Genomic DNA, 25,970 nt, shown 5'->3' on the forward strand with positions numbered 1-25,970 from the left:
AATTGAGCTGATGTCGCAACCAGGGGCGTTGCACACTGGCTCGCCTCTTCCGGCCGGTAATGCTCCGCACCCTGCCGAAACCGGCCCCGAAAGTCCCTTCCAGGCGCCGGAAGCTGGCCACATGTCCGGAAGAGCTTACTACAATTGCCACCCCTCCGGGGCGAAAACAGAGGCAGCAATGAGCCAAAAATCCAGCCCACTGGCCGGGAAATTTCCTCGGAGTGAGGAAGGACTCTGCCGTTACTTCAGCGGGAGCCCTGTTATTGTGGGCAAATGGGTTTTCCGACGCACTCCAGCTGAAGGAACACCGACAGAGTGGGAGCAGCTCAGAGGAATTTCCTGATCATCTTGTGTGGTATAAACCATAATAATTTATTGTGAAATGTGGTTTTAAACCTGGGTAACCCTGCTTAGAGTCATGGCGGCTTTAGAATGTGTAGAATTCTGATCGGTGGTGGATACTACAATCATGTTTTTAAAGTAGCTTTCAATCTCACCTCCTCCTTGAATCCAGCCATTCCTCACTAGTCTGTGAAATATAGATCCTTTATAACACAGTTGTAAGCCAGTGGTGGAGAAGCCTGCCCCTGCTGTGCACAGTGCCTCAAAATTCTTGCAAGTCTTTGGACAAACATCTGTAAAGAGCTTTCGATGTATAGTTGATTAGTATCAATATTTTATTAGCTGACTTAATAACTCTGATCATAAATAAGCTTTAATCGCTCCAAGAAAGAAAGAATTCCACTTAAACAGCGCTTTTCATGACCTCAGGACGTTCCGAAGAGCTTTACAGCCAATGAAGTCCTTTTGAAATGCAGTCACTGTTGTAACATAGGAAACGCAGCAGCTAATTTGTGTACAGCAAGGTCCCACAAACAGCCATGTGATACTGACCAGATAATCTGGTTTAAGTGATATTGGCCAGAACACCAAGGAGAACTCCCCTGCTCTTCTTCAAAATAGGGCCATGGGATCTTTTATGTCTACTTGAGAGGACAGGGCCTTGTTTTAGTGTCTCATCTGAAAGATGCCACCTTGACAGTGCAGTGCTCCCTCTGTACTGTACTGAAGTGCCAGCCTAGATTTTGTGCTCAAGTCTCTGGAGTGGGACTTGAACCCATGACCTTTTGACTCAGAGGCTAGAGTGCTACCCACTGAGCCACAACCAACACCAAAGATTCACTGGTGATCCATGATATGAACCATAGAGACTGGGAAGATCAGTGCTGTGTTGGATGACCTTAGTTAGAACAATAGTGAGGGCAATACATTTGCATCTAGCATTGCTGCGTTCGGGAAAGGGATTACAAGCTGCCAAGAGTCCTGCTACTGATTGTTATCCAGTGACCCTTGTTGAAAATATGTGTCTATACACCTGAATTTTAGGTGAGCAGCAGTGGTCCAGGTTGAGCAGCCTCCCAGCACTCTGTCCAGGCTCATATATGAAGACAGGACATTTGGTTGAGGTGTTGGATGCCATCATTCCCTGTAAGACTGTAGACCAGTTTGAATCAGCACCATCACAAGAGACGGGGTAATGAGAGAGAAACTGAATGGGGAGGGGGGGAAAGGGAGGAGGGCAGAAAGCAACCTTTCACTGCATTCCTTACCTCAAATAATAACCTCCCAATAGGTTTCTGATCAATGGAAATGTCCATGTAAACAAACGTGTGCTGCAGAAAACAAAGAGAGCCTATCAAACATCAAACTAAGTGAATTGCACTGCCTATTGAAGGAGACAAAAAATCTGGGCAAAAGTGATGGCTTTTCTTCCAAAGAATGCAAAGAGCCAAGAGGGCTGATATGTTGGAGTAGGTTGAAACATATGGAGGGTTGATCTAAAAGATGGCTCAAATTGGATGCAGCTAGATCAAGAAGTTTGCAGTTTAGTGTACAAGGTGTGCTGGAGACTGGACTATTCACTTAGAGCAAAGCTATTCCTTGAAGCAATATAAACAGAGACTAACTGTAATTCTTGCAGTTAAGAATCAGTATAATACATTATGGATAGAACTGGGGGAAGTTTATTCTGAGAGAGATTACACAGCTCTGGGGGAAAGGAAGATCCTACTGATGCAGTCAAAAGGTTTTTTGACAAGGAAACACACGGGATTTGAAATAGAAAAATGAAAAATGAAGGTTCACTAGGTTGATTCCGGGGATGAAGGGGTTGACTTATGAGGAAAGATTGAGTAGGTTGGGTCTCTACTCATTGGAATTCAGAAGAATGAGAGATGATCTTATCGAAATGTATAAGATTATGAGAGGGCTTGACAAGGTGGATGCAGAGAGGATGTTTCCACTGATGGGGGAGACTAGAACTAGGGGGCATGATCTTAGAATAAGAGGCCGCCCATTTAAAACAGAGATGAGGAGAAATTTCTTTTCTCTGTGGGTTGTAAATCCCTCTGAGGGTTGGGAATTCGCTGCCTCAGAGAGCTGTGGGAGATGGGACATTGAATAAATTTAAGACAGAAATAGATAGTTTTTTAAACGATAAGGGGATAAGGGGTTATGGGAGGGGAAGTGGAGCTGAGTCCATGATCTGATCAGCCATGATCTTACTGAATGGCGGAGCAGGCTCGAGGGGTCGTATGGCCTTCTGTTCCTATTTCTAATGTTCTTATGTACATATCCACTAGTTTCATTCCAGGACCTAGAGGGGCGGTGGGGGTTGGGTGGGGGATGAGGGCGGGGGGGGGGGGGGGGCGGGGGAGGATCGGAGCTTAGATTTTTTGCTGGAGTCAGGGAATGTAGCACCAGAGTATGGCCACTGGCACTTCGCTGCTCCAACAAGGGCAGAACCCCTTAGTAGGGTTTGGGGGCAGAGGGTGGGAGGGGGGGGGGGAGGGCAGAGAGCCTCATATAATTATGCAAATGCTTCAGTTGGCAATTGTATTTCATTAACAGTTCTCTACATTGTTGAGCCTTTGTGTTTAAGGCCAGAGTGACCCGGGTGTGATAGGTTGACAAAAGTCATCACTTTATTATGTTCTGCAAAGTAAATCCATCAGTTTCACCAAATGGGAAATAGCAGCTTAAAAACTATAGCGTTACGCCCAGCAAAGACTCAAATCTCAGATAACACCATTCTGCTGAACTATTCCATCATGTGGTTTAGTATTAAAATTTCGAAGACAATATTTCCAGGCATTATCCATGAATGTGTTACATATTTCAAACCTTTTGTCTTCTCTGTATTAATTCTGAACCCAGCTTATTTAATCTATGGATGAGGGCAATGATGTCATGTGTATGAATTACTGGGAAGTTTAGCTTTACATTGGAAGGAAATACTGAGACTCACCTGGGTGCCCTTCAGGTAATTGGAATAAAAATCTGCAGCTATTACATCATACAGCGCGTTAGGTCTGAAATCTGTGTAGCCAAACTCATTGACCGCCCATTTCAGGAAGTCTTTGTCATCACCAAGAAGCTGGCCGTTGAGAAAGCACATGACTTTGGAGGAGAAGCCCCAGATTGCTCCTTTCAGCTCCTGTGAAAAAGAATAGCTGATGTATTTAACTTCTACAAATGTATAACACTCTTTGTTAATGGAGCACCATCTCATCAACATTTTTTGGACAACTTTGAATTTGTTTACAGATACACAATGATGCAATGACAGAGACTGCACTGGGCACAATCTCTTGTCATTTGAGCATCAAGTCATCCAAAGTATGCAAGTTATTTGCTGTGCGGAGCATGGAATACAGCAGAAGGCCATTTGACCAATTGTACCTGTTGCCATTCAGAGAGTCACTCACCTGGGTAGCAACAAGGAATGGCCCCTTACCTTGGCTCAAGAGATGGGCGGATTCCAAGAGCCTTTGGAGCAAAGGATAAACCAGAATTGACACTGGTTCATGAATATCACATTCTCACCCAACTCAGGACTTGTATATTCAAAATATATTGTGAAACCACTTAACAGGGTTAGCAAGGGTCAGCCTGAAGCAATTAAATTATCATGTTGATTGTTCGTTAACGCTGACTCTACTTACACAACGATTTTTTCTTTAAAAAGAGAAAAGGAGTTTCTAAAATCAAAGCAACAAGTTAGGAACATAGGAATAGAAATCAGCCATTCAGCCCCTTGAGCTTGTTCCACCATTCAATTAGATTGTGGCTGATCTGTACCTCAATTCAATTTACCCATTGCTTGCAACTTGAGCACAGAGCTTGGAGACAGAGCTGGGAGAATGCAATTGGAGTGGATCGCAAGCAGAGTGGAGGAATTTGATGAGAGCAGGAATTCAGTGGAGAGGAAGAAGGCGGTTGAGATGTCGAACTGAAAATGAGGAGTGGAGCCACAGAACCCAAGGACTCTAAGTTAACAGGCTGGAGAGCGGACTTGTGGAAGAGCGAGAGGACCGGCCGCAGGTAACGGTAGCCCAGAGGGTCCAGAGCTCAGAGGGAGCGCGAGCGTAAGGGAGTGAAGTAAAAAACGTAAAGTGATGTCAGCACAAGAGAAGAAGTTAATTGATGAGTAGTTGGTGATCGGTTATGTTTATTTCTGCGAAGTTAGTTCATAGTCTATTAAGTAGAGGCATGGCAGCGCAACTCAGTCCAGTGGAATGTACATGTTGTGCCATGTGGGAACTTCAGGACATTTCCCATGTCCTGTCCAACCACATGTGCAGGAAGTGTTAGATCCAGGATTCGGAGCTGCAGCTGGAGTCACTGCGGTGCACCCATGAGGTTGAGAACTTTGTGGATAGCACATTTCAGGAGGCGGTCACCCCGCAGCGTAAGAGTGTCTAGGCAGAGAGGGAATGGGTGACCGTCAGACAGTCAAAGAGGACCAGGCAGGTAGTGCAGGAGTCCCCCGAGTGCATCTCACTCTCTAACCACTGGTGAGGGCGATGGTTCTTCTGAGATATACAACCAGAGTAAAGTCCACGGCACCAAGGGTGGCTCAGCTGTACAGGGTGGGAGGAGGAAAATTGGGAAAGTAATAGTGATAGTTAGGGGAACAGACAGGGTCAAGGATATCGCTGAGCTGCTGCAGAACATTCTAAGGGGGGAGGGTGAACAGCCAGAGGTCGTGGCCCATATCGGTACCAACGACATAGGTAGAAAGAGGAATGAGGTCCTGCAAGCAGACTTTAGGAAAGAGATTAAAAAGCAGGACCTCAAAGATAGTAGTCTCCGGATTGCTCCTGGTGCCACGAGCTAGTGAGTATAGAAGTAGGAGGATAGAGCAGATAAATGCGTGGCTGGAGAGATGGTGCAGGAGGGAGGGCTTTAGATTCTTGGGACATTGGGAGAGGTGGGGGAGTTGGGACCTCAACAGGCCGGACGGATTGCACCTCAACAAAGCTGGGACCAATGTCCTCACAGGAGAGGTGGGGGGGGGAGGGTGTGGTTTGCTAGTGCTATTGGGGAGGGTTAAAAGGTTTAAACTGATTGGCACTAGGATGCAGCTTTGACAAAGGTCCTCCACCAGCCTGTCCTCGCTGCACAGCACTACCCCCGACTCATAAAGATCCACGGCGCGGCCCTGGACAACATGGACCATTTCCCATACCTCGGGAGTCTCTTATCAACAAAAGCAGACATCGATGAGGAGATTCAACACTGCCTCCAGTGCGCCAGCGCAGCCTTCGGCCGCCTGAGGAAAAGAGTGTTCAAAGACCAGGCCCTCAAATCTACCACCAAGCTCATGGTCTACAGGCCTGTAGTAATACCCGCCCTCCTGTATGACTCAGAGGCATGGACGATGTACAGTAGGCACCTCAAGTCACTGGAGAAATACCATCAATGATGCCTCCCTAAGATCCTACAAATCCCCTTGGAGGACAGATGCACCAACATTAGCGTCCTCGACCAGGCCAACATCCCCAGCATTGAAGCACTGACCACACTCGATCAGCTCCACTGGGCAGGCCACAATGTCAGCATGTCAGACACGAGATTCCCAAAGCAAGTGCTCTACTCGGAACTCCTACATGGGAAACGAGCCAAGGGTGGACAGAGGAAACATTACAAGGACACCCTCAAAGCCTCAAAGGACTCATTTTAAGAGTGAAAGCAAGTCTTCCTCGATTCTGAGGGGCTGCCTATGATGATGATGATGATGTAGCATTAGAAATGAGAAACAAGGTGTACTAAGGATTGGGAGAGACAGATAGCACTAGAGTGAGAAATAGTATGTTATTTGGTGAGGTCAGACTAAGAGAGATTAGAAGAAAGTCTTAGATAGGTTTACAGTGCATGTGTGTAAACACAGAAAGCGTGGCAAATAATGTTGGTGAGCTGCAGTCGCAAATATCCACATGGGAATATGATGTTGTGGCGATAATGGAGACCTGGTTCAAAAAATGACAGGATAGAAACATAGGTGCAGGAGTAGGTCATTCGGCCTTTCGAGCCTGCACCACCATTCAATAAGATCATGGCTGATCATTCAACTCAGTACCCCTTTCCTGCTTTCTCTCCATACCGCTTGATCCCTTTAGCCGTAAGGGCCATATCTAACTCCCTCTTGAATATATCTAACAAACTGGCATCAACAGCTCTCTGCGGCAGGGAATTCCACAGGTTAACAACTCTCTGAGTGAAGAAGTTTCTCCTTAGCTCGGTCCTAAATGGCTTACCCCTTATCCTTAGACTGTGACCCCTGGTTCTGGACTTCCCCAACATCAGGAACATTCTTCCGGCATCTAACCTGTCCAGTTCTGTCAGAATTTTATATGTTTCTTGAGATCCCCTCTCATTCTTCTAAACTCCAGTGATTACAGGCCCAGTCGATCCAGTCTCTCCTCATATGTCAGTCCTGCCATCCTGGGAATCAGTCTGGTGAACCTTCGCTGCACTCCCTCATTAGCAAGAACATCCTTCCTCAGATTAGGAGACCAAAACTGTACACAATATTCCAGGTATGGCCTCACTAAGGCCCTGTACAACTGCAGTAAGACCTCCCTGCTCCTATACTAAAATCCCCCAGCTATGAAGGCGAACATGCCATTTGCCTTCTTCACCGCCTGCTGTACATGCATGCCAAATTTCAATGACTGATGTACCATGACACCCAGGTCTCTTTGCACCTCCCCTTTTCCTAATCTGCCGCCATTCAGATAATATTCTGCCTTCATGTTTTTACCACCAAAGTGGATAACCTCACATTTATCCACATTATACTGCATCTGCCATGCATTTGCCCACTCACCTAACTTATCCAAGTCACCCTGCAGCCTCTTAACATCCTAATCACAGCTCACACCGTCACCCAGCTTAGTGTCATCTGCAAACTTGGAGATACTACACACAATTCCTTGATCTAAATCATTGATGTATATTGCAAGTAGCTGGGGTCCCAGCACTGAGCCCTGTGGCACCTCACTAGTCACTGCCTGCCATTCTGAAAAGGACCCGTTTATCCTGACTCTCTGCTTCCTGTCTGCCAACCAGTTCTCTATCCACGTCAACACATTACCCCCAATACCATGAGCTTTAATTTTGCACACTAATCTCGTGTGTGGGACCTTGTCAAAAGCCTTTTGAAAGTCCAAATACACCACATCCACTGGTTCTCCCTTGTCCACTCTACTAGTTACATCCTCAAAAAATTCTAGAAGATTTGTCAAGCATGATTTCCCTTTCATAAATCCATGCTGACTTTGACCGATCCTGTCACTGCTTTCCAAATGCGCTGCTATTTCATCTTTAATAATTGATTCCAACATTTTCCCCACTACTGATGTCAGGTTAACCGGTCTATAATTCCCCGTTTTCTCGCTCCCTCCTTTTTGAAAATGTGGTGCTCCATTAGCTACCCTCCAGTCCATTGGAACTGATCCAGAGTTGATAGACTGTTGGAAAATAATCACCAATGCATCCACTATTTCGAGGGCCACTTCCTTAAGTACTCTGGGATGCAGACTATCAGGCCCTGGGGATTTATCGGCCTTCAATCCCATCAATTTCTCTAACACAATTTCCTGACTAATAAGGATTTCCTTCTGTTTCACCTTCTCGCTAGACCCTCGGTCCCCTAGTATTTCCCGAAGGTTATTTGTGTCTTTCTTCGTGAAGACAGAACCAAAGTATTTGTTCAATTGGTCTGCTATTTCTTTGTTCCCCATTATAAATGCGTCTGATTCTGACTGCAAGGAACCTACGTTTGTCTTCACTAATCTTTTTCTCTTCACATATCTATAGAAGCTTTTGCAGTCAGTTTTTATGTTCCCAGCAAGCTTTCTCTCATACTCTATTTTTCCCCTCTTAATTGAACCTCCCCTGCTGAATTCTAAATTTCTCTTAGTCCTCAGGTTTGCTGCTTCTTCTGGCCAATTTATATGCCTCTTCCTTGGATTTAACACAATCCTTAGCCACAGTTGAGCCACCTTCCCCGTTTTATTTTTTACTCCAGACAGGGATGTACAATTGTTGAAGTTCATCCATGTGATCTTTAAATGTTTGCCATTGCCTATCCACCATCAACCCTTTAAGTATCATTCGCCAGTCTATTCTAGCCAATTCACATCTCATACCATTGAAGTTACCTTTCCTGAAGTTCAGGACCCTAGTCTCTGAATTAACTGTGTCACTCGCCATCTTAATAAAGAATTCTACCATATTATGGTCACTCTTCCCCAAGGGACCTCGCACAATAAGATTGCTAATTAGTCCTCTCTCATTACACAACACCCAGTCGAGGATGGCCAGCCCTCTGGTTGGTTCCTCAAAATATTGGTCTAGAAAACCATCCCTAATACACTCCAGGAAATCCTCCTCCACCGTATTGCTACCAGTTTGGTTAGCCCAATCTATATGCAGATTAAAGTCGCCCATGATAACTGCTGTAGCTTTATTGCACGCATCCCTAATTTCTTGTTTGATGCTGTCCCCAATCTCACTACTACTATTTGGTGGTCTGTACACAGCTCCACTAGCATTTTCTGCCCTTTGGTATTGCGCAGGTCTACCCATACAGATTCCACATCATCCAAGCTAATGTCTTTCCTTACTATTGCATTAATTTCCTCTTTAACTAGCAACGCCACCCCACCTCCTTTTCATTTCTGTCTATCCTTCCTGAATGTTGAATACCCCTGGATGTTGAGTTCCCAGCCTTGGTCACCCTGGAGCCATGTCTCCATAATCCCAATTATATCATATTCGGTAATAGCTGCCTGCGCAGTTAATTCGTCCACCTTATTACGAATACTCCTCGCATTGAGGCACGGAGCCTTCAAGCTTGTCTTTTTAACACACTTTGTCCCTTCGGAATTTTGCTGTAATCTACCCTTTTTGATTTTTGCCTTGGGTTTCTCTGCCCTCCACTTTTACTTTTCTTCGTTCTATCTTTTGCTTCTGCTCCCATTTTACTTCCCTCTGTCTTTCTGCATAGGTTCCCATCTCCCTGCCATATTAGTTTAACCCCTCCCCAACAGCACTAGCAAACACTCCCCCAGGACATTGGTTCTGGTCCTGCCCAAGTGCAGACCGACTGGTTTGTACTGGTCTCACCTCCCTAGAACCAGTTCCAATGTCCCAGGAATTTGAATCCCTCCCTCCAGCACCACTCTTCAAGCCATGTATTCATCTTAGCTATCCTGCGATTCCTACTCTGACTCGCACGTGGCACTTGTAGCAATCCTTAGATTACTACCTTTGAGGTCCTGCTTTTTAATTGGGTATTGGGTTGGGTATTAAATATTCCTGAATATAAGGGGGCTGAAATTGGTGGACTTACCATCCCCTGCCGCCGAGGTTTCTGGGCGGTCTCCCCACCGAGCGTGTTTGATAGATGCCTCCCGCCGGCGGGGAGGGAAGACCGCTGGGGACAGCCTGCTGATGTCTGCTGCCGTGCAACGTGCGTAAGTGTCCTCCCGCCCGCCGAGCTGCCAGTTTGGTCCAGGCGGTCCTCCGCTCCAGCAGGGGAAAAGACCGCCGGGTGGAGGCAGGTCTAACCTCACCAGTAAGTATGAAGACCTGCAAAAAAAGGTTAGTATACTTCTTTTCGTTATTTTTATTTCAGCGATTCAGGTGGATGGAGTCCTCTGAAGGATTTCTAGTGGTTTTTTTTAATTTTGTGAAAATGTTTTATTGAATCAATTCTTCCCTCCCTGGGCCTGACTCAATACTGAGTGGTAGTTTGCCGAGGATTGCATTTGCCGCCAAGAATAGGAGCTAGCGCCCGCTGCTGCCCAGATTCAGGGCATAAGTTGCATTTTTGCCGCCGGGCGGTCTTCGCAGGATTTTTTCATGAAACTTCCATCCAAAGTGCCGTCAGGATCTCAGCTTCCACCAAGTTCGGGGCCAAGGTGTTCATGAAAGATAGGGAAGGAAAGAAAGGAGGTGTGGTGGCAATATTGATTAAGGAGAATATTACAGTGCTGGAGAGAGAGAATGTCCTGGAGGGTCAAGGGCAGAATCTATTTGGTTAGAGTTAAGAAACAATAGAGATTCCATTTTTACTACTAGCTGTATTCTATAGGCTACCAACCAGTGGAAAGGATATAGAGGAGCAAATTTGCAGGGAAATTACAGAGAGGTGCAAGAACTATAGAGTAGTGATAATGGGGGACTTCAACTATCCCAATATAGACTGCAAAAGGCAGAAAGTGGCAAGAATTTCTGAAGTGTGTTCAAGAGAACTTTCTTGATCAGAATGTTTCCAACTCAATGAGGGGGGAGGCATTGCTGGAAATAGTGGATGCATTGGTGGTCATTTTCCAAAATTCAATGGACTCTGGATCATTACCTATGGATTAGAGAGTAGCTAATGTAACACCACTTTTAAAAAAGGAAGGAGAGAGAAAACTGGGAATTATAGACCGGTTAGTCTGACATCGGTGGTGGGGAAAATGCTGGAATCAATTATTAAGGATGAAATAGCAGCGCATTTGGAAAGCAGTGACAGGATCAGTCCAAGTCAGCATGGATTTATGAAAGGGAAATCAAGCTTGACAAATCTTCTAGAATCTTTTGAGGATGTAACTAGTAGAGTGGATAAGGGAGAACCAGTGGATGTGGTGTATTTGGACTTTCAAAAGGCTTTGGACAAGGTCCCACACAAGAGATTAAAATTAAAGCACATGGTATTGGGGGTAATATATTGATGTGGATAGAGAACTGGTTAGCAGACAGGAAGCAAAGGGAATAAATGGGTCCTTTTCAGAATGGCAGGCAGTGACTAGTGGGGTGCACAAGGTTCAGTGCTGGGACCCCAGCTATTTACAATAAACATTAATGATTTAGACAAAGGAATTGAATGTAATAGCTCCAAGTTTGCAGATGACACTAAGCTAGGTGGCAGTGTGAGCTGTGAGGAGGATGCTAAGAGGCTGCAGGGTGACTTGGACAGGTTAGGTGAATGGGCAAATGCATGGCAGATGCACTATAATGTGGATAAATGTGAGGTTATCCACTTTGGTGGCAAAAACAGGAAGGCAAATTATTATCTGAATGGTGACAGATTAGTAAAAGGAGAGGTGCAAAGAGACCTGGGTGTCATGGTACATCAGTCACTGAAGGTCGACATGCAGGTACAGCAGGCAGTAAAGAAAGCATGTGGCATGCTGGTCTTCATAGCGAGAGGATTTGGATATAGGAGCAGGGAGGTCTTACTGAAGTTGTACAGGGCCTTGGTGAGACCACACCTTGAGTATTGTGTGCAGTTTTGGTCTCCTAATCTGAGGAAGGACGTGTTTGCTATTGAGGGAGTGCAGCGAAGGTTCACCAGACTAATTCCTGGCATGGCAGGACTGACATATGAAGAAAGACTGAATTGGCTAGGCTTATACTCACTGGAATTTAGAAGAATGAAAGGGAATCTCATAGAAACATATACAATTGACAGGACTGGACCGGTTAGATGCAGGAAGAAAGTTCCCGATGTTGGGGAAGTCCAGAACCAGGGGTCACAGTCTAAGGAGAAGGTGTAAGCCACATAGGACCAAGATGAGGGGAAACTTTTTCACCTCGAGAGTGATGAACCTGTGGAATTCTCTACCACAGAAAGTTGTAGAGTCCAGTTCGTTGGATATATTCAAAAGGGAGTTAGATGTGGCCCTTATGGCTAAGGGGATCAGGGGGTTTGGAGAGAAGGCGGGAGTGGGGTACTGAAGTTGCATGATCAGCTATGATCATATTGAATGACGGTGCAGGCTCGAAGGGCCGAATGGCCTACTCCTGCACCTATTTTCTATGTTTCTATGTTCTGGGGAATGAGGTAGGTCAAGTGGCACAAGTGGCAGTAGGGGAACAGTTAGGGAACAGTGATCATAATATCATAAGGTTTAGATTAGTTATGGAAAAGGACAGGGAGCAATCTGGAGTAAAAATACTTAATTGGAGGAAAACCAATTTCAATGGGTTGTGAATGGATCTGGCCTGCTAAATTGGAATCAAAGATTGGCAGGCAAAACTGTAATCAAACAATGGACTACCTTTAAAGAGGAGACAGTTCGGGTACAGTTGAAGTACATTTCCACAAGGGGGAAAGTTAGGGCAACCAAAGTCAGAGCTCCCTGGTTGACGAAAGAGAGAGTCAGATGAAGCAGAAAAAGTGGGCATATGACAGATGTCAGGTTGAGACTACAAGTAAGAACCAGGCTGAATATACAGAGTTCAGAGGGGAAGTGAAAAAGGAAATAAGAGGGGCAAAGAGAGAGTATGAGAATAGAATGGCAATTAACATAAAAGGGAATCCAAAAGTCTTCTATAGGCATATAAATAATAAACGGGTAGTAAGAGGAGGGGTGGGCCCATTAGGGACCAAAATGGAGACCAACACATGGAGGCAGACGGCATGGCTGAAGTACTAAATGAGTACTTTACATCTGTCTTTACCAAGGAAGAAGATACTGCCAAAGTCATAGTGAAAGATGAGGTAGTTGAGATACTGAATGGGATAAAAATTGATAAAGAGGTGTAAGAAAGGCTGGCTGTACTTAAAGAGAGAGAAAGCAGGAATGGGGTACTGAAGTTGCATGTTCAACCATGAATGGCGGTGCAGGCTCGAAGGGCCGAATGGCCTACTCCTGCACCTATTTTCTATGTTTCTATGTTTCTAACTAAGTCACCAGGATCTGATGGGATGCATCCTAGGAAGCTGAGGGGAATAAAAATGGAAATTGCAGAGGTACTGGCCATAATATTCCAATCCTCCCTAGATATGGGGGGTGGAGGGGGGCGGGGGGCTGGCGGGGGCGATGGTGGTGGTGGTGGTGGAGGACTAGAGGGTTGCAAATGTAACACAGTTGTTCAACAAAGGGTATAAGAATAAACCCAGCAATTAGACACCAATCAACTTAACCTCTGTAGTGGGGAAGCTTTTAGGATGGAGAATAAAACAGTTAATTTAGAGACTATTGTCCAGAACTTAAAGAAGGGTAACTTTGAAGGTATGAGGCGTGAATTGGCTAGGATAGATTGGTGAATGATACTTAAGGGGTTGACAGTGGATGGGCAATGGCAGACATTTAGAGACCGCATGGATGAACTACAACAATGGTACATCCCTGTCTGGCATAAAAGTAAAAATAAAAAAGGGAAGGTGGATCAACCATGGCTATCAAAGGAAATCAGGGATAGTATTAAAGCCAAGGAAGTGGCATACAAATTGGCCAGAAATAGCAGTGAACCCGGGGACTGGGAGAAATTTAGAACTCAGCAGAGGAGGACAAAGGGTTTGATTAGGGCAGGGAAAATAGAGCATGAGAGGAAGCTTGCAGGGAACATTAAAATAGACTGCAAAAGCTTCTATAGATATATAAAGAGAAAAAGGTTAGTAAAGACAAACGTAGATCCCCTGCAGTCAGAATCAGGGGAAGTCATAACGGGGAACAAAGAAATGGCAGACCAATTGAACAAGTACTTTGGTTCGGTATTCACTAAGGAGGACACAAACAACCTTCCGGATATAAAAGGGGTCAGAGGGTCTAGTAAGAAGGAGGAACTGAGGGAAATCCTTATTAGTTGGGAAATTGTGTTGAGGAAATTGGTGGGATTGAAGGCCGATAAATTCCCAGGGCCTAATGGTCTGCATCCCAGAGTACTTAAGGAGGTGGCCTTGGAAATAGCGGATGCATTGACAGTCATTTTCCAATATTCCATTAACTCTGGATCAGTTCCTATGGAGTGGAGGGTAGCCAAGTAACCCCACTTTTTAAAAATGGAGGGAGAGAGAAGACAGGGAATGAAAGACCGGTCAGCCTGACATCGGTAGTGGGTAAAATGATGGAATCAATTATTAAGGATGTCATAGCAGCGCATTTGGAAAGAGATGACATGATAGGTCCAAGTTAGCATGGATTTGTGAAAGGGAAATCATGCTTGACAAATCTTCTGGAATTTTTTGAGGATGTTTCCAGTAGAGTGGACAAGGGAAAACCAGTTGATGTGGTGTATTTGGACTTTCAGAAGGCTTTCGACAAGGTCCCACACAAGAGATTAATGTGCAAAGTTAAAGCACATGGGATTGGGGGTAATGTGCTGACGTGGATTGAGAACTGGTTGGCAGACAGGAAGCAAAGAGTAGGAGTAAATGGGTACTTTTCAGAATGGCAGGCAGTGACTAGTGGGATACTGTATGGTTCTGTGCTGGGGCTCCAGCTGTTTACATTGTACATTAATGATTTAGACAAGGGGATTAAATGTAGTATCTCCAAATTTGCGGATGACACTAAGTTGGGTGGCAGTGTGAGCTGCGAGGAGGATGCTATGAGGCTGCAGAGTGACTTGGATAGATTAGGTGAGTGGGCAAATGCATGGCAGATGAAGAATAATTTGGATAAATGTGAGGTTATCCACTTTGGTGGCAAAAACACGAAGGCAGAATAATATCTGAATGGCAGCAGATTAGGAAAAGGGGAGGTGCAATGAGACCTGGGTGTCATGGTACATCAGTCATTGAAAGTTGGCATGCAGGTACAGCAGGCGGTGAAGAAGGCAAATGGTATGTTGGCCTTCATAGCTAGGGGATTTGAGTATAGGAGCAGGGAGGTCTTACTGCAGTTGTACAGGCCCTTACTGAGGCCTCACCTGGAATATTGTGTACAGTTTTGGTCTCCTAATCTGAGGAAGGACATTGTTGCTATTGAGGGAGTGCAGCGAAGGTTCACCTGACTGATTCCCGGGACGGCAGAACTGATATATGAGAAGAGACTGGATCGACTGGGCTTGTATTCACTGGAGTTTAGAAGGATGAGAGGGGATCTCATAGAAACATATAAAATTCTGACGGGACTGGACAGGTTAGATGCAGGAAGAATGTTCCCGATGTTGGGGAAGTCCAGAACCAGGGGACATAATCTAAGGATAAGGGGTAAGCCATGTAGGACTGAGATGAGGAGAAACTTCTTCACTCAGAGAGTTGTTAACCTGTGGAATTCTCCACCGCAGAGAGTTATTGATGCCAGTTCTAATATTCCTTACTATACAGTATAAATGCACACGATGCCCATACTTGAGAAAAGATCACTCTATGACCAGTTACCTTTATTACCAAGACCTCAAGAGCCAGACGGTGGGTGGAGCTTCCCCTTTTATACCGGAAAGTCCAGGTTAGGTGTGTCTCCCACAAGTTGGCCCCCGTGGTCGGTGTTCTCAAGGTGTACAACTTAGGTCGGCTTATACATGGGTTACAATGACAGTTGAATACATGACATCACCTCCCCCCAAAAGTCTTATTGGAATCACAGGTTAAGTCTCTCTGGTGGTTTACGCTCCCTTGTAGAGCGCCTGAGTTGGGGCTCCGGTTGTTGGGTGCTGGCCTGAGTGTCTGCTGTTTGCGGTGCCTCAGGCCTGTCCGGACTGCCCACAGTGACTGGGCTCTCCTCCACTTGGTTCCGGTGTTTGGTCACCTGTGGTGGAGTAAACTCTATGTCGTGTTCTTCCTCTGCTTCTTCTATGGGGTTGCTGATCCTCCTTTTAGTTTGATCCACGTGTTTGCGGCAGATTTGTCCATTGGTAAGTTTAACTACCAAAACCCTATTCCCCTCTTTGGCAATCACAGTGCCTGCAAGCCATTTGGGCCCTGCAGCGTAATTAAGGACAAAAACAGGGTCATTGACATCAATACATCGCGCCCTCGCATTCCTGTCATGGTAGTCACATTGTGACTGACGCCTGCTCTCAACAATTTCTTTCATAGTAGGGTGTATAAGGGATAACCTGGTTTTGAGCCGTCCTTTTCATTAGCAGCTCTGCGGGTGGAACCCCTATGAGCGAGTGTGGTTGGGATCTATTGGCCAACAGGAGGCATGATGAGCGGCTTTGTAGGGAACCAACTTGGATTCTGAGCATCCCCTGTTTGATTATCTGCACTGCTCGTTCCACCTGGCTGTTTGAGGCCGGCTTGAACGGTGCCGATCTGACATGGTTGATTCCATTGCCTGCCATGAAGTCCTGGAATTCAGTGCTTGTGAAGCACGGGCCTTTGTCGCTGACCAAGACATCCAGTAGACCATGGGCGGCGAACATTGCCCGTAGACTTTCTACCGTGGCAGAGGATGAGCTTGAATTTAAAATGGCACACTCAATCCATTTGGAGTAGGTGTCTACTACAACCAAAAACATTCTTCCCATGAAAGGATCTGCGTAGTCCACGTGGATGCGTGACCATGGCTTGGCGGGCCAGGACCAGGGGCTAAGGGGGGGCTTCCCTGGGTGCGTTGCCCAGCTGAGCACACGTGTTGCACCTGCGAACACAAAGTTCCAGGTCTGCATCTATCCCTGGCCACAAACGTGTGACCTGGCAATTGCCTTCATCATGACAATGCCCGGGTGCTTATTGTGAAGTTATCTGATAAACACCTCTCTACCCATCTGGGGCATGACTACTCGGTTTCCCCACAGTAGGCAATCGGCCTGAATCGAGAGTTCATCCTTGCGCCTATGAAACGGTTTAAACTCCTCAGGGCATGCTCCGTACGTGGCTGCCCAGTCCCCATTCAGGACACATTTCTTAACTAAAGACAGTAGCGGGTCTTTATTGGTCCAGATTTTAATCTGACGGGCTGTCACAGGTGAGCCTTCGCTTTCAAAAGCTTCAAAAGCCATGACCATCTCAGCATCATGCTCAGTTGTCCCCTCAGTAGTGGCTAGTGGTAGCCTGCTGATTGCATCGGCGTAGTTTTCAGTGCCGATGCACTGTGCCGAATTGTGTAGTCATAGGCGGCTAACGTAAGTGCCCACCTCTGTATGTGGGCCGATGCATTCGCATTTATGGCCTTGTTGTCGGTCAAAAGGGACGTTAGGAGATTGTGATCTGTCTCCAGCTCAAATTTCCTGCCAAACAGGTACTGGTGCATTTTTTTTACCGCATATACACATGCTAGCGCTTCTTTTTCTACCATCCCGTAGCCCCTTTCTGCCCGGGACAGACTTCTGGAGGCATAAGCTACTGACTGTAACTGACTATTGGCATTAACATGCTGCAACACACACCCGACCCCATAGGACGACGCATCACATGTTAAAACTAGTTTCTTACACATGTCATATAACGTTAACAGTTTGTTGGAGCACAACAAATTGCGTGCTCTATCAAAAGCCCTTTCCTGGCTGTCCCCCCAGACCCAATCGCGACCTTTGCATAGGAGCACGTGTAGCGGCTCTAACAGCGTGCTCAATTTGGGAAGAAAGTTGACAAAATAGTTCAGGAGCCCCAGGAACGAACGCAGCTCCGTCATGTTACGGGGTCTGGGTGCTCTCTGGATCGCTGCCGTTTTGGACGTAGTAGGTCTGATCCCGTCTGCTGCTCCCCTCCTCCCCAGGAATTCTATCTCTGGAGCTAAGAAGACACACTTCGTCTTTTTCAGTCGCAGCCCTACCAAGTCCAGTCTGCGTAGCACCTCCTCCAGATTGTGGAGGTGTTCTTCAGTATCGTGACCCGTGATGAGGATGTTGTCTTGAAAAACCACCGTCCTTGGAATCGACTTGAGGAGGCTTTCCATATGTTGCTGAACGATTGCGGCGGCCGAACGAATCCCGAACGGACATCTGTTGTACTCAAACAACCCCTTGTGTGCCGTGATGGTGGTCAGCTTCTTCGACTCACTCGCCAGCTCCTGGGTCATGTAAGCTGAGGTTAGGTCCAATTTTGAAAAAAGTTTGCCACCGGATAGCGTCGCAAAGAGGTCCTCCGCTCTCGGTAGCGGATACTGGTCTTGGAGTGACACCCAATTGATGGTAGCCTTGTAATCGCCACATATCCTGACCGACCCATCCGCCTTGAGCACCGGCACGATCGGGCTCGCCCAGTCACTGAATTCGACTGGCGAGATGATGCCTTCCCTCAGCAGGCGGTCCAATTCGCATTCTATCTTTTCCCGCATCACGTACGGCACCGCTCTGGCCTTGTGGTGTACTGGCCTGACGTCCGGATTTATGTGGATCACTACCTTGGCCCCCATGAAAGTGCCGATGCCGGGTTGAAATAATGAGTCAAATTTGTCCAGGACCTGTGAGCATGATACTCGCTCCACAGAAGAAATTGCATTGACATCGCCACATTTCCGGTTCATGACAGCAAGCCAACTCCTCCCCAGTAGTGCGGGATCGTCCCCCGGGACAATCCAGAGTGGCAACCTGTTCTCCGAATCTTTGTGGGTCACGACTACCATGGCGCTGCCTAGCACCAGAATGATCTCCTTTGTATATGTCCGTAGTAATGCGTCAATCGGCAATAATTTTGGCCTCTTGGCCTTGGACACCCACAACCTTTCGAACTGTTTGATACTCATCAGGGACTGGCTGGCCCCCGTGTCTAGCTCCATTAATACTGGGATACCATTGAGGAGCACTTTCATCATTATCGGTGGCGTCCTGGTATATGAACTGTATATGTGCTCCACATGAATTCGCTGAACTTCAGCTTCCAGCGATTTCCCCCAGTATTCATTTGGCCTCGTAGAGTTTACATCGGGCCCGTCCTCCTCGTACATCAACCTGGCTGCAGGCTTCCTGCACATACGCGCCAAGTGACCGCTGACGTTGCAGTTTCTGCAGGTATATTGTTGATACCTGCAAGCTCTGGCTGGGTGTTTGCCTCCACACCTCCAGCATGAACTGGAGGCCCCGTTGTTGGAAACAAAAGGCCCATTACCAGTCGATCGTCTCTGACTGTCTCTGTAACTGTCCTTAAGTGCACCATTAACAGGTGTTGATGGCCCCATTGTCCATTGCGATGGCATGAATCGCCGTTCAGCTAGCCATTGTCTCTGTTGAAATCCCTCTTTGGGTTCGACTGCATGCTGGGGCATGTCCGATTGCCCTTGTCTGCCGAGAGAACTGTGTGCCGTGTTAACAATGTTGACTTCCTGGTCGTTTGCTGCATTTGAGCCAAGATTTTTGCCATAAATCATTCCGGTCTCTTCCTCCCCTGAGATAATTGTCTGGCCGCTTCCAAGGTCAAGTCTTTGGTCTCAATCAGTTTCCTGAAAACCCCAGTGTGCCCGATGCCCTCAATAAAAAAGTCTTGCAGCATCTCCGCTCTGCATGCATCTGGGAACTTACATAGTCTCACCAGTCGCCGGAGATCTGCCACGAAGTCTGGACGCTTTGCATTTTCGACGCCGGTGCATGTAAAACCGGTGTCTCGCCATGTGCATGCTGCTCGCCGGTTTAAGGTGTTCCCCGATCAACTTACTGAGCTCTTTGAACGTCTTGTCCGCCGGCTTCTCTGGCGCTAGAAGGTCCATCATCAGGGAGTATATTCTGGATCCACAAACTGTCAGGAGATGAGCTCTGCGTTTGTCGGCCATATCCTGTCCCAACCATTCCTTAGTGACAAAACTTTGCTGTAGTCTCTCAATAAAGCCGTCCCAATCATCACCAACACAGTACCTCTCTTCTGTGCTGCTAGTGGCCATGCTCACGTGGTTTAAATCCCAGTTTCTCGTCGCCAATAATATGTCCTTACTATACAGTATAAATGCACACGAGGCCCATAGTTGAGAAAAGATCACTTTGTGACCAGTTACCTTTATTACCAAGGCCTCAAGAGGCAGACGGTGGGTGGAGCTTCCCCTTTTATACCGGAAAGTCGAGGTTAGGAGTGTCTCCCACAAGTTCGCCCCCTGTGGTCAGTGTTCTCAAGGTATACAACTTAGGTCAGCTTAAACATGGGTTACAATGACAGTTGAATACATGACAAGTTCATTGGATATATTCAAGAGGGAGTTAGATATGGCCCTTACAGCTAAAGGGATCAAGGGATATGGAGAGAAAGTGGGAAAGGGATACTGAGGTGAATGATCAGCCATGATCTTATTGAATAGTGGTGCAGGCTCAAAGGGCCGAATGGCCTACTCCTGCACCTATTTTCTATGTTTCTATGTCTCTTGGAGTGCAATTAGCAGCAGACGGGGTGGAGACTTCAGCGGCGCGGCACACTGGGCCGTGCAGTGCTGCCGCGTTGAAAGACACCTTCCCTCCCTTAAAGAGAAGGGCCATCGCTGCAGGCCCTGCAATATAAAAGGGACCTACCTGGATCCCCAAGGCACAGTGATTCCATGCAATCAGCCCGGCACTCAAGCAGAGCGCTGGACTGAATGATCGAGGGCAGGAACCGTATAAAAAAATGGCAAGAACATAAGAACATAAGAATTAGGAACAGGAGTAGGCCATCTAGCCCCTCGAGCCTGCTCCGCCATTCAATAAGATCATGGCTGATCTGGCCGTGGACTCAACTCCACTTACCCGCCCGCTCCCCATAACCCTTAATTCCCTTATTGGTTAAAAATCTATCTATCTGTGACTTGAATACATTCAATGAGCTAGCCTCAACTGCTTCCCTGGGCAGAGAATTCCACAGATTCACAACCCTCTGGGAGAAGAAATTCCTTCTCAACTCGGTTTTAAATTGGCTCCCCCGTATTTTGAGACTGTACCCCCTAGTTCTAGTCTCCCCGACCAGTGGAAACAACCTCTCTGCCTCTATCTTGTCTATCCCTTTCATTATTTTAAATGTTTCTATAAGATCACCCCTCATCCTTCTGAACTCCAACGAGTAAAGACCCAGATTACTCAATCTATCATCATAAGGTAACCCCCTCATCTCCGGAATCAGCCGAGTGAATCGTCTCTGTACCCCCTCCTAAGCTAGTATATCCTTCCTTAAGTAAGGTGACCAAAACTGCATGCAGTACTCCAGGTGTGGCCTCACCAATACCCTGTACAGTTGCAGCAGGACCTCCCTGCTTTTGTACTCCATCCCTCTCGCAATGAAGGCCTACATTCCATTCGCCTTCCTGATTACCTGCTGCACCTGCAAACTAACTTTTTGGGATTCATGCACAAGGACCCCCAGGTCCCTCTGCACCGCAGCATGTTGTAATTTCTCCCCATTCAAATAATATTCCCTTTTACTGTTTTTTTTTCCCAAGGTGGATGACCTCACACTTTCCGACATTGTATTCCATCTGCCAAACCTTAGCCCATTCGCTTAACCTATCTAAAGGTAAGTTTTTTTTAATTTACCTCGGACACCTTGCCTTTAACCATCGCCCCTGAAGCGGCTGCCCACCCGATGCACGCCTTCTGCAGCTCTCGGTGCTTTTGCCTGGCGCTGCTGCAGGGGGCGGAAGTCAATTTCAGGACCGGGGCACTACAGGCCCGATGCGCCGGCAATGACACCACGATCTCCGGATGCAGGAGACTGGGGCACAACGTCATAGTGAAACCTCTGCTGAATATGGCGGGAGTCGGTGTCAGCCCCGCGCCCAGTCACGAAGCCATTTGCGCACATTAGCGCCCCCTGGGGATGCTAACGGGCAGCGCAAAAGCACACAATTTCTCCCTCCAAATGTAGATGTGCCCAACCAGGACATCTGATGTTGACCACACCAAACTTTAGCAGGGTTGAGGTAAAATTCCTAATATGAATGGGAATTGTTGGTGGCAGCATCACTAAGCTGGCATCTGAGGTGTCTGCCCATCAAAGAGGCCACAAATTGTGGTGGTGCAGTGACTATTCCCCTCTCTCCGTTAGGATATAACCATCAAGTGCTCCAGTGACTTTCTTTATAAAGGGCCCATATTTAAAAATGATAACAAGTCCTCACTGAGTTTTGGGGGCCAGGCCACAATCTTGGCTTGGACACCCTCGTGTGTCACTTTGGTTCTTTGGCAGCATGACATTCCTGGTCTTATCAGGTATACTGCCGCTGATGCTATGCCGGATCCCAGGAATTTGCAGCTTTGGAAGCCCTGCCCCTGAAAGAAACTCCACCCCTTACACGCCCCATGGAAATCTTGACATGAGGCCAGGACTCTGTGTATCTGGATCCTGGCCCAATTCCCAAGCCTTGCAGCACACTCCTACTAAAGTCATTGAAGGAATTCACTGATGGGGCCGTGTATTTTTGGCACCCTGATTTTGTAGTAGTCTGCAAGGGAAATCCGCATTATTGAGATGTTTTAAAGGAGCGCCACTGATAACCAAGTGATATTCTTGCTACTGAAACAAAAACTTAAAACAAACCCATTGCAGTCTGACGTATGTCCCTTTTAAATGAGCTCACTGTGACGAATAAAAAGACATACATACCCTCTTTCTGTCAGCTAAGTACGCATCCCAGGCAAATTCCAAAAGTGGGCGTATTACTGGGTCAGCCAACTGGGAAGGAAATGCCAGCTTCAGTATCTACATAAAACAAAATCATTTTTTCAACTTAATTTTTTCCTCAGTCTTTCATCCCACAATGAGGAGAGTGGGATGTCTCAGTTTTGAATTTTTCAATTGACCCTCAGCCTCAACAGATTTTTAGGGGAGCGAGTTCCAGATTTCCACTACCCTTTGTGTGAAGTGTGCTTCCTGAGATCACCCTTGAACTGCCTAGCTCTAATCATGTATGCCCCTTATTCTGGACTCGCCCCATCAGAAGAAATAGTTTCCCGCTATCTACCGTATAAAATCGTTTAATCTTCTTAAACACTAAAATTAGATCACCCCTTATTATTCTATACTCAAGGTACACTTCTTCTATACTGCAAGCCTAGTCTATGCAACCTGTTCTCATAACTTAACCCTTTTAGCCCCAGTATCATTCTGGTGAATCTGCACTGCTCCCCTCCGAGGCCAAATATCCTATCTGTGGTGCTGTGCCCAGAACTGAACTCCAGATGGGGTCTAACCAGAGCTTTATATAACTAATGTAACTTCCACCCCTTTGTATTCCAGACCTTTTGAGATAAAGGTCTTTTTAATTTAGTGATTTCTGTACATGAACCCCTGAATCTCTCTGCTCCTCCACAGTTCCGAGCTTCTCACCATTTCGGAAATACTCTGATCTATCTTTCTTAATGGATGACCTCACACTTCCCCACATTAAACTCCATCTGCCAGTTTTGCCCACTCACTTAATCTATCAATGTCCCTTTGGAACTTTCTTCTCCCATTTACACTATTTACTGTGCAGCCTAACTTAGCAAATTTGGATATATGGATCTATATTCCTTTGTCTAAGTCATTTATAAATATAGTGAAAAGCTGAGGCCCCTCAGATCCTCCGTGGTTCACCACTAGTCACATTTTGCAAATTTGAGTATATACCTATTATCCTTACGCTTTGTCTCCTACCTCCTAACCAATTCCCTACCCATATCAATATCACTCTTTTTTGTTAACAATCCCTTGTCTGGAAGCTTAGCGAATGCCTTCTTGAAGTCCATATAAATAATTGCCATATCTACCACTTTAGTTACCTACTCAAAAAATTCAACCAGGTTCGTTAGACATGACTTACCCTTTACAAATCCATGCTGGTTCTCTCTGATCAACTCATATTTGTCCAAGTGCCCAGTCATTCTGTCCTTAATAACAGATTCTAGTAACTTACCCACAATAGATGTTAGTGTAATAGGCCCATAATTTCAGTTTACCTTTCTTAAATAATGGAGTGACATTGGCAATTTTCCAATCCAAGGGGACAACTCTTGAATCAAGAGAGTTTAGGAAGATCATAACTGGAGCAACTATAATTTCTTCATTTACTTCTTTTAATACCCTGTGGTGGAAACCATCAAGTTTTGGAGATTTAGCTATCTTTAATTTCATGTTCTCACATCTTTTTTTAAACTTACATTAAATCTAGAATTTACTTTTAGTTTTACTCATAACTCTGGTACTTTATCCTCTTCCTCTACTGTGAAGACCGATACAAAGTAAATATGTAGCAAGTCAGTTATTTCTCAATTTTCAATTATAATATTTGGGTATGAGTCTTCACAACACACCGCTGTAGTGAAGACTTGCACACTAGTACTGGTCACTTTCATTTTATATTAGCAAATTAGTCAAACAGCAAAATTTACAGCAATTTGGGAAGGACAGAAGTACAGTTGGTTGGAGTATCGGTGCTTCTCTGCAGTAAAGACTGACGTGTTGGGAAACGGAGGAACTACAGTGCCACCATTGGTGGCAGAATGTAATTACAGCATAACACTTATTTGAGCCGTTTCCATAATAAACATGGGCATCATCATAGATAGTCCCTCGAAATGAGGATAACTTGCTTCACGCTGAAAAGGGATGAGTTCACAGGTGTTTCAATGAAGGACCTAATATTCCGGATCCCGAACTACATCTTGAAGGGTGGAAGATGCCTGTGCGTGGATTTTTTTTAACGTGTGGTGGCCGTTGCACCCCAGCCACCACACAGGCTTGACAGAGCTAGGTCTTGGTCTAGTGGCAAGGATTACCCAAGATGACTGGAGACCAGCTCTGCTGCACGGGCCTAGTGCGCACACATATCGCAGTGTGGGCTGGCCCGTGCTGCCCCTGGGCCATTCTGGGCTCCGAACTCTCGCCTCTCCTGGGCCCCCATCACATCCCTCTACGAACTCTTGTCGCTCCTTCGCCCCGATCTCGCCACTCCTGCTGTACCTGCCCGCACTGCAGTCAGCCGTCGCCTTCCTGCAGCAGCATGCGCTGCTCTCTGCAGTGGTGTACCGCAGCACGCTGCTCCCTCTAATGGCCCCGGCCTGCTGATGGTCTTGCATGGGCATAAGTGACAATAGTATGACAAAGACATGACAACAGGAAGTAATGTTTTGCAGACAGCAAATATAGGTTACTTAAAATTTCATAACATTTACGAATTCTCAAATTACCGGCTCTACAATAATTTCAGTGAAGATTTTACACAAGATATTTCCTGTACACATTGGACTGAAGATAGTAGTTTTAGCACAGGTGTTTCATTCTGCTGGTATTTTGGGCATGTCACAAGACTTACATTTCACATGTGATTTCCTTTGCCCTGCCATTGGAGGCTGTGCCTTCAGCTGTCTGGGCTCTAAGCTCTGGAATTCCCTCCCTAAACCTCTCCTCCTTTAAGATGCTCCTTAAAACCCACCTCTTCGACCAAACTTTTGGTTGCCTGACGTAATATTTCCTTATGTGACTCAAGTGTCAAATTTTGTTTGATAAAAGTCCTGTAAATTGCCTTGGATGTTTTACTACGTTAAAGGTGCTCTATTAATGCAAGTTATTGTGGTATGAAATTTTTTCAAAGAATGATAATTCACATATATCATAGAATGATAGAAAGTTACAGCATCAAAGGAGGCCATTTGGCCCATCATGCTGTGCCGGCCGGCAATGACCTATCCAGCCTAATCCCACTTTCCAGCTCTTGGTCTGTATCCTTGTAGGTTGTGGCATTTCAAGTGCCTATCCAAATACTTTTTAAATGCTATGAGGATTTCTGTCTCTACCACCCTTTCAGGCACTGAGTTCGAGACCCCCACCACACTCTGGATGAAAAAGATTCTCCTCAAATCCCTTCCAAACCTCCTATCAATTACTTTAAATCTATGCCCCCTAGTCATTGATCCCTCTGCTCAGGGAAATATGTCCTTGCTATCCACTCTATCTTGGCCCCTCATAACTTTATACACCTCAATTAGATCTCCCCTCTGTTCAAAAGAAAACAAACCCAGCCTATCCAATCTTTCCTCATAGCTAAAATTCTCCAGTCCAGGCAACTTCCTCGTAAGTCTCATCTGTACCC

At 46.1% G+C, this 25,970-nt stretch overlaps 1 protein-coding gene across 1 annotated transcript in view; it reads right to left on the reverse strand.

Moving 5' to 3' along the window:
* ppil6 (peptidylprolyl isomerase (cyclophilin)-like 6) overlaps positions 1-24,022 on the reverse strand; it is a 33,449-nt gene extending 9,427 nt beyond the window's left edge. The window contains exons 1-5 of the mRNA XM_070885671.1: positions 23,839-24,022; positions 22,505-22,600; positions 3,308-3,496; positions 1,611-1,673; positions 498-645 (exon numbers count right to left, since the gene is read on the reverse strand). Of these exons, the coding sequence (XP_070741772.1) occupies positions 498-645; positions 1,611-1,673; positions 3,308-3,496; positions 22,505-22,600; positions 23,839-23,862 (520 nt within the window). The 5' untranslated portion in view covers positions 23,863-24,022. The remainder of the gene's footprint in view (positions 1-497; positions 646-1,610; positions 1,674-3,307; positions 3,497-22,504; positions 22,601-23,838) is intronic.
* Positions 24,023-25,970: the final 1,948 nt, after the last annotated feature.

Source organism: Pristiophorus japonicus, chromosome 7 (assembly GCF_044704955.1).
Source record: "Pristiophorus japonicus isolate sPriJap1 chromosome 7, sPriJap1.hap1, whole genome shotgun sequence".
Lineage (NCBI taxonomy): Eukaryota > Metazoa > Chordata > Chondrichthyes > Pristiophoridae > Pristiophorus > Pristiophorus japonicus.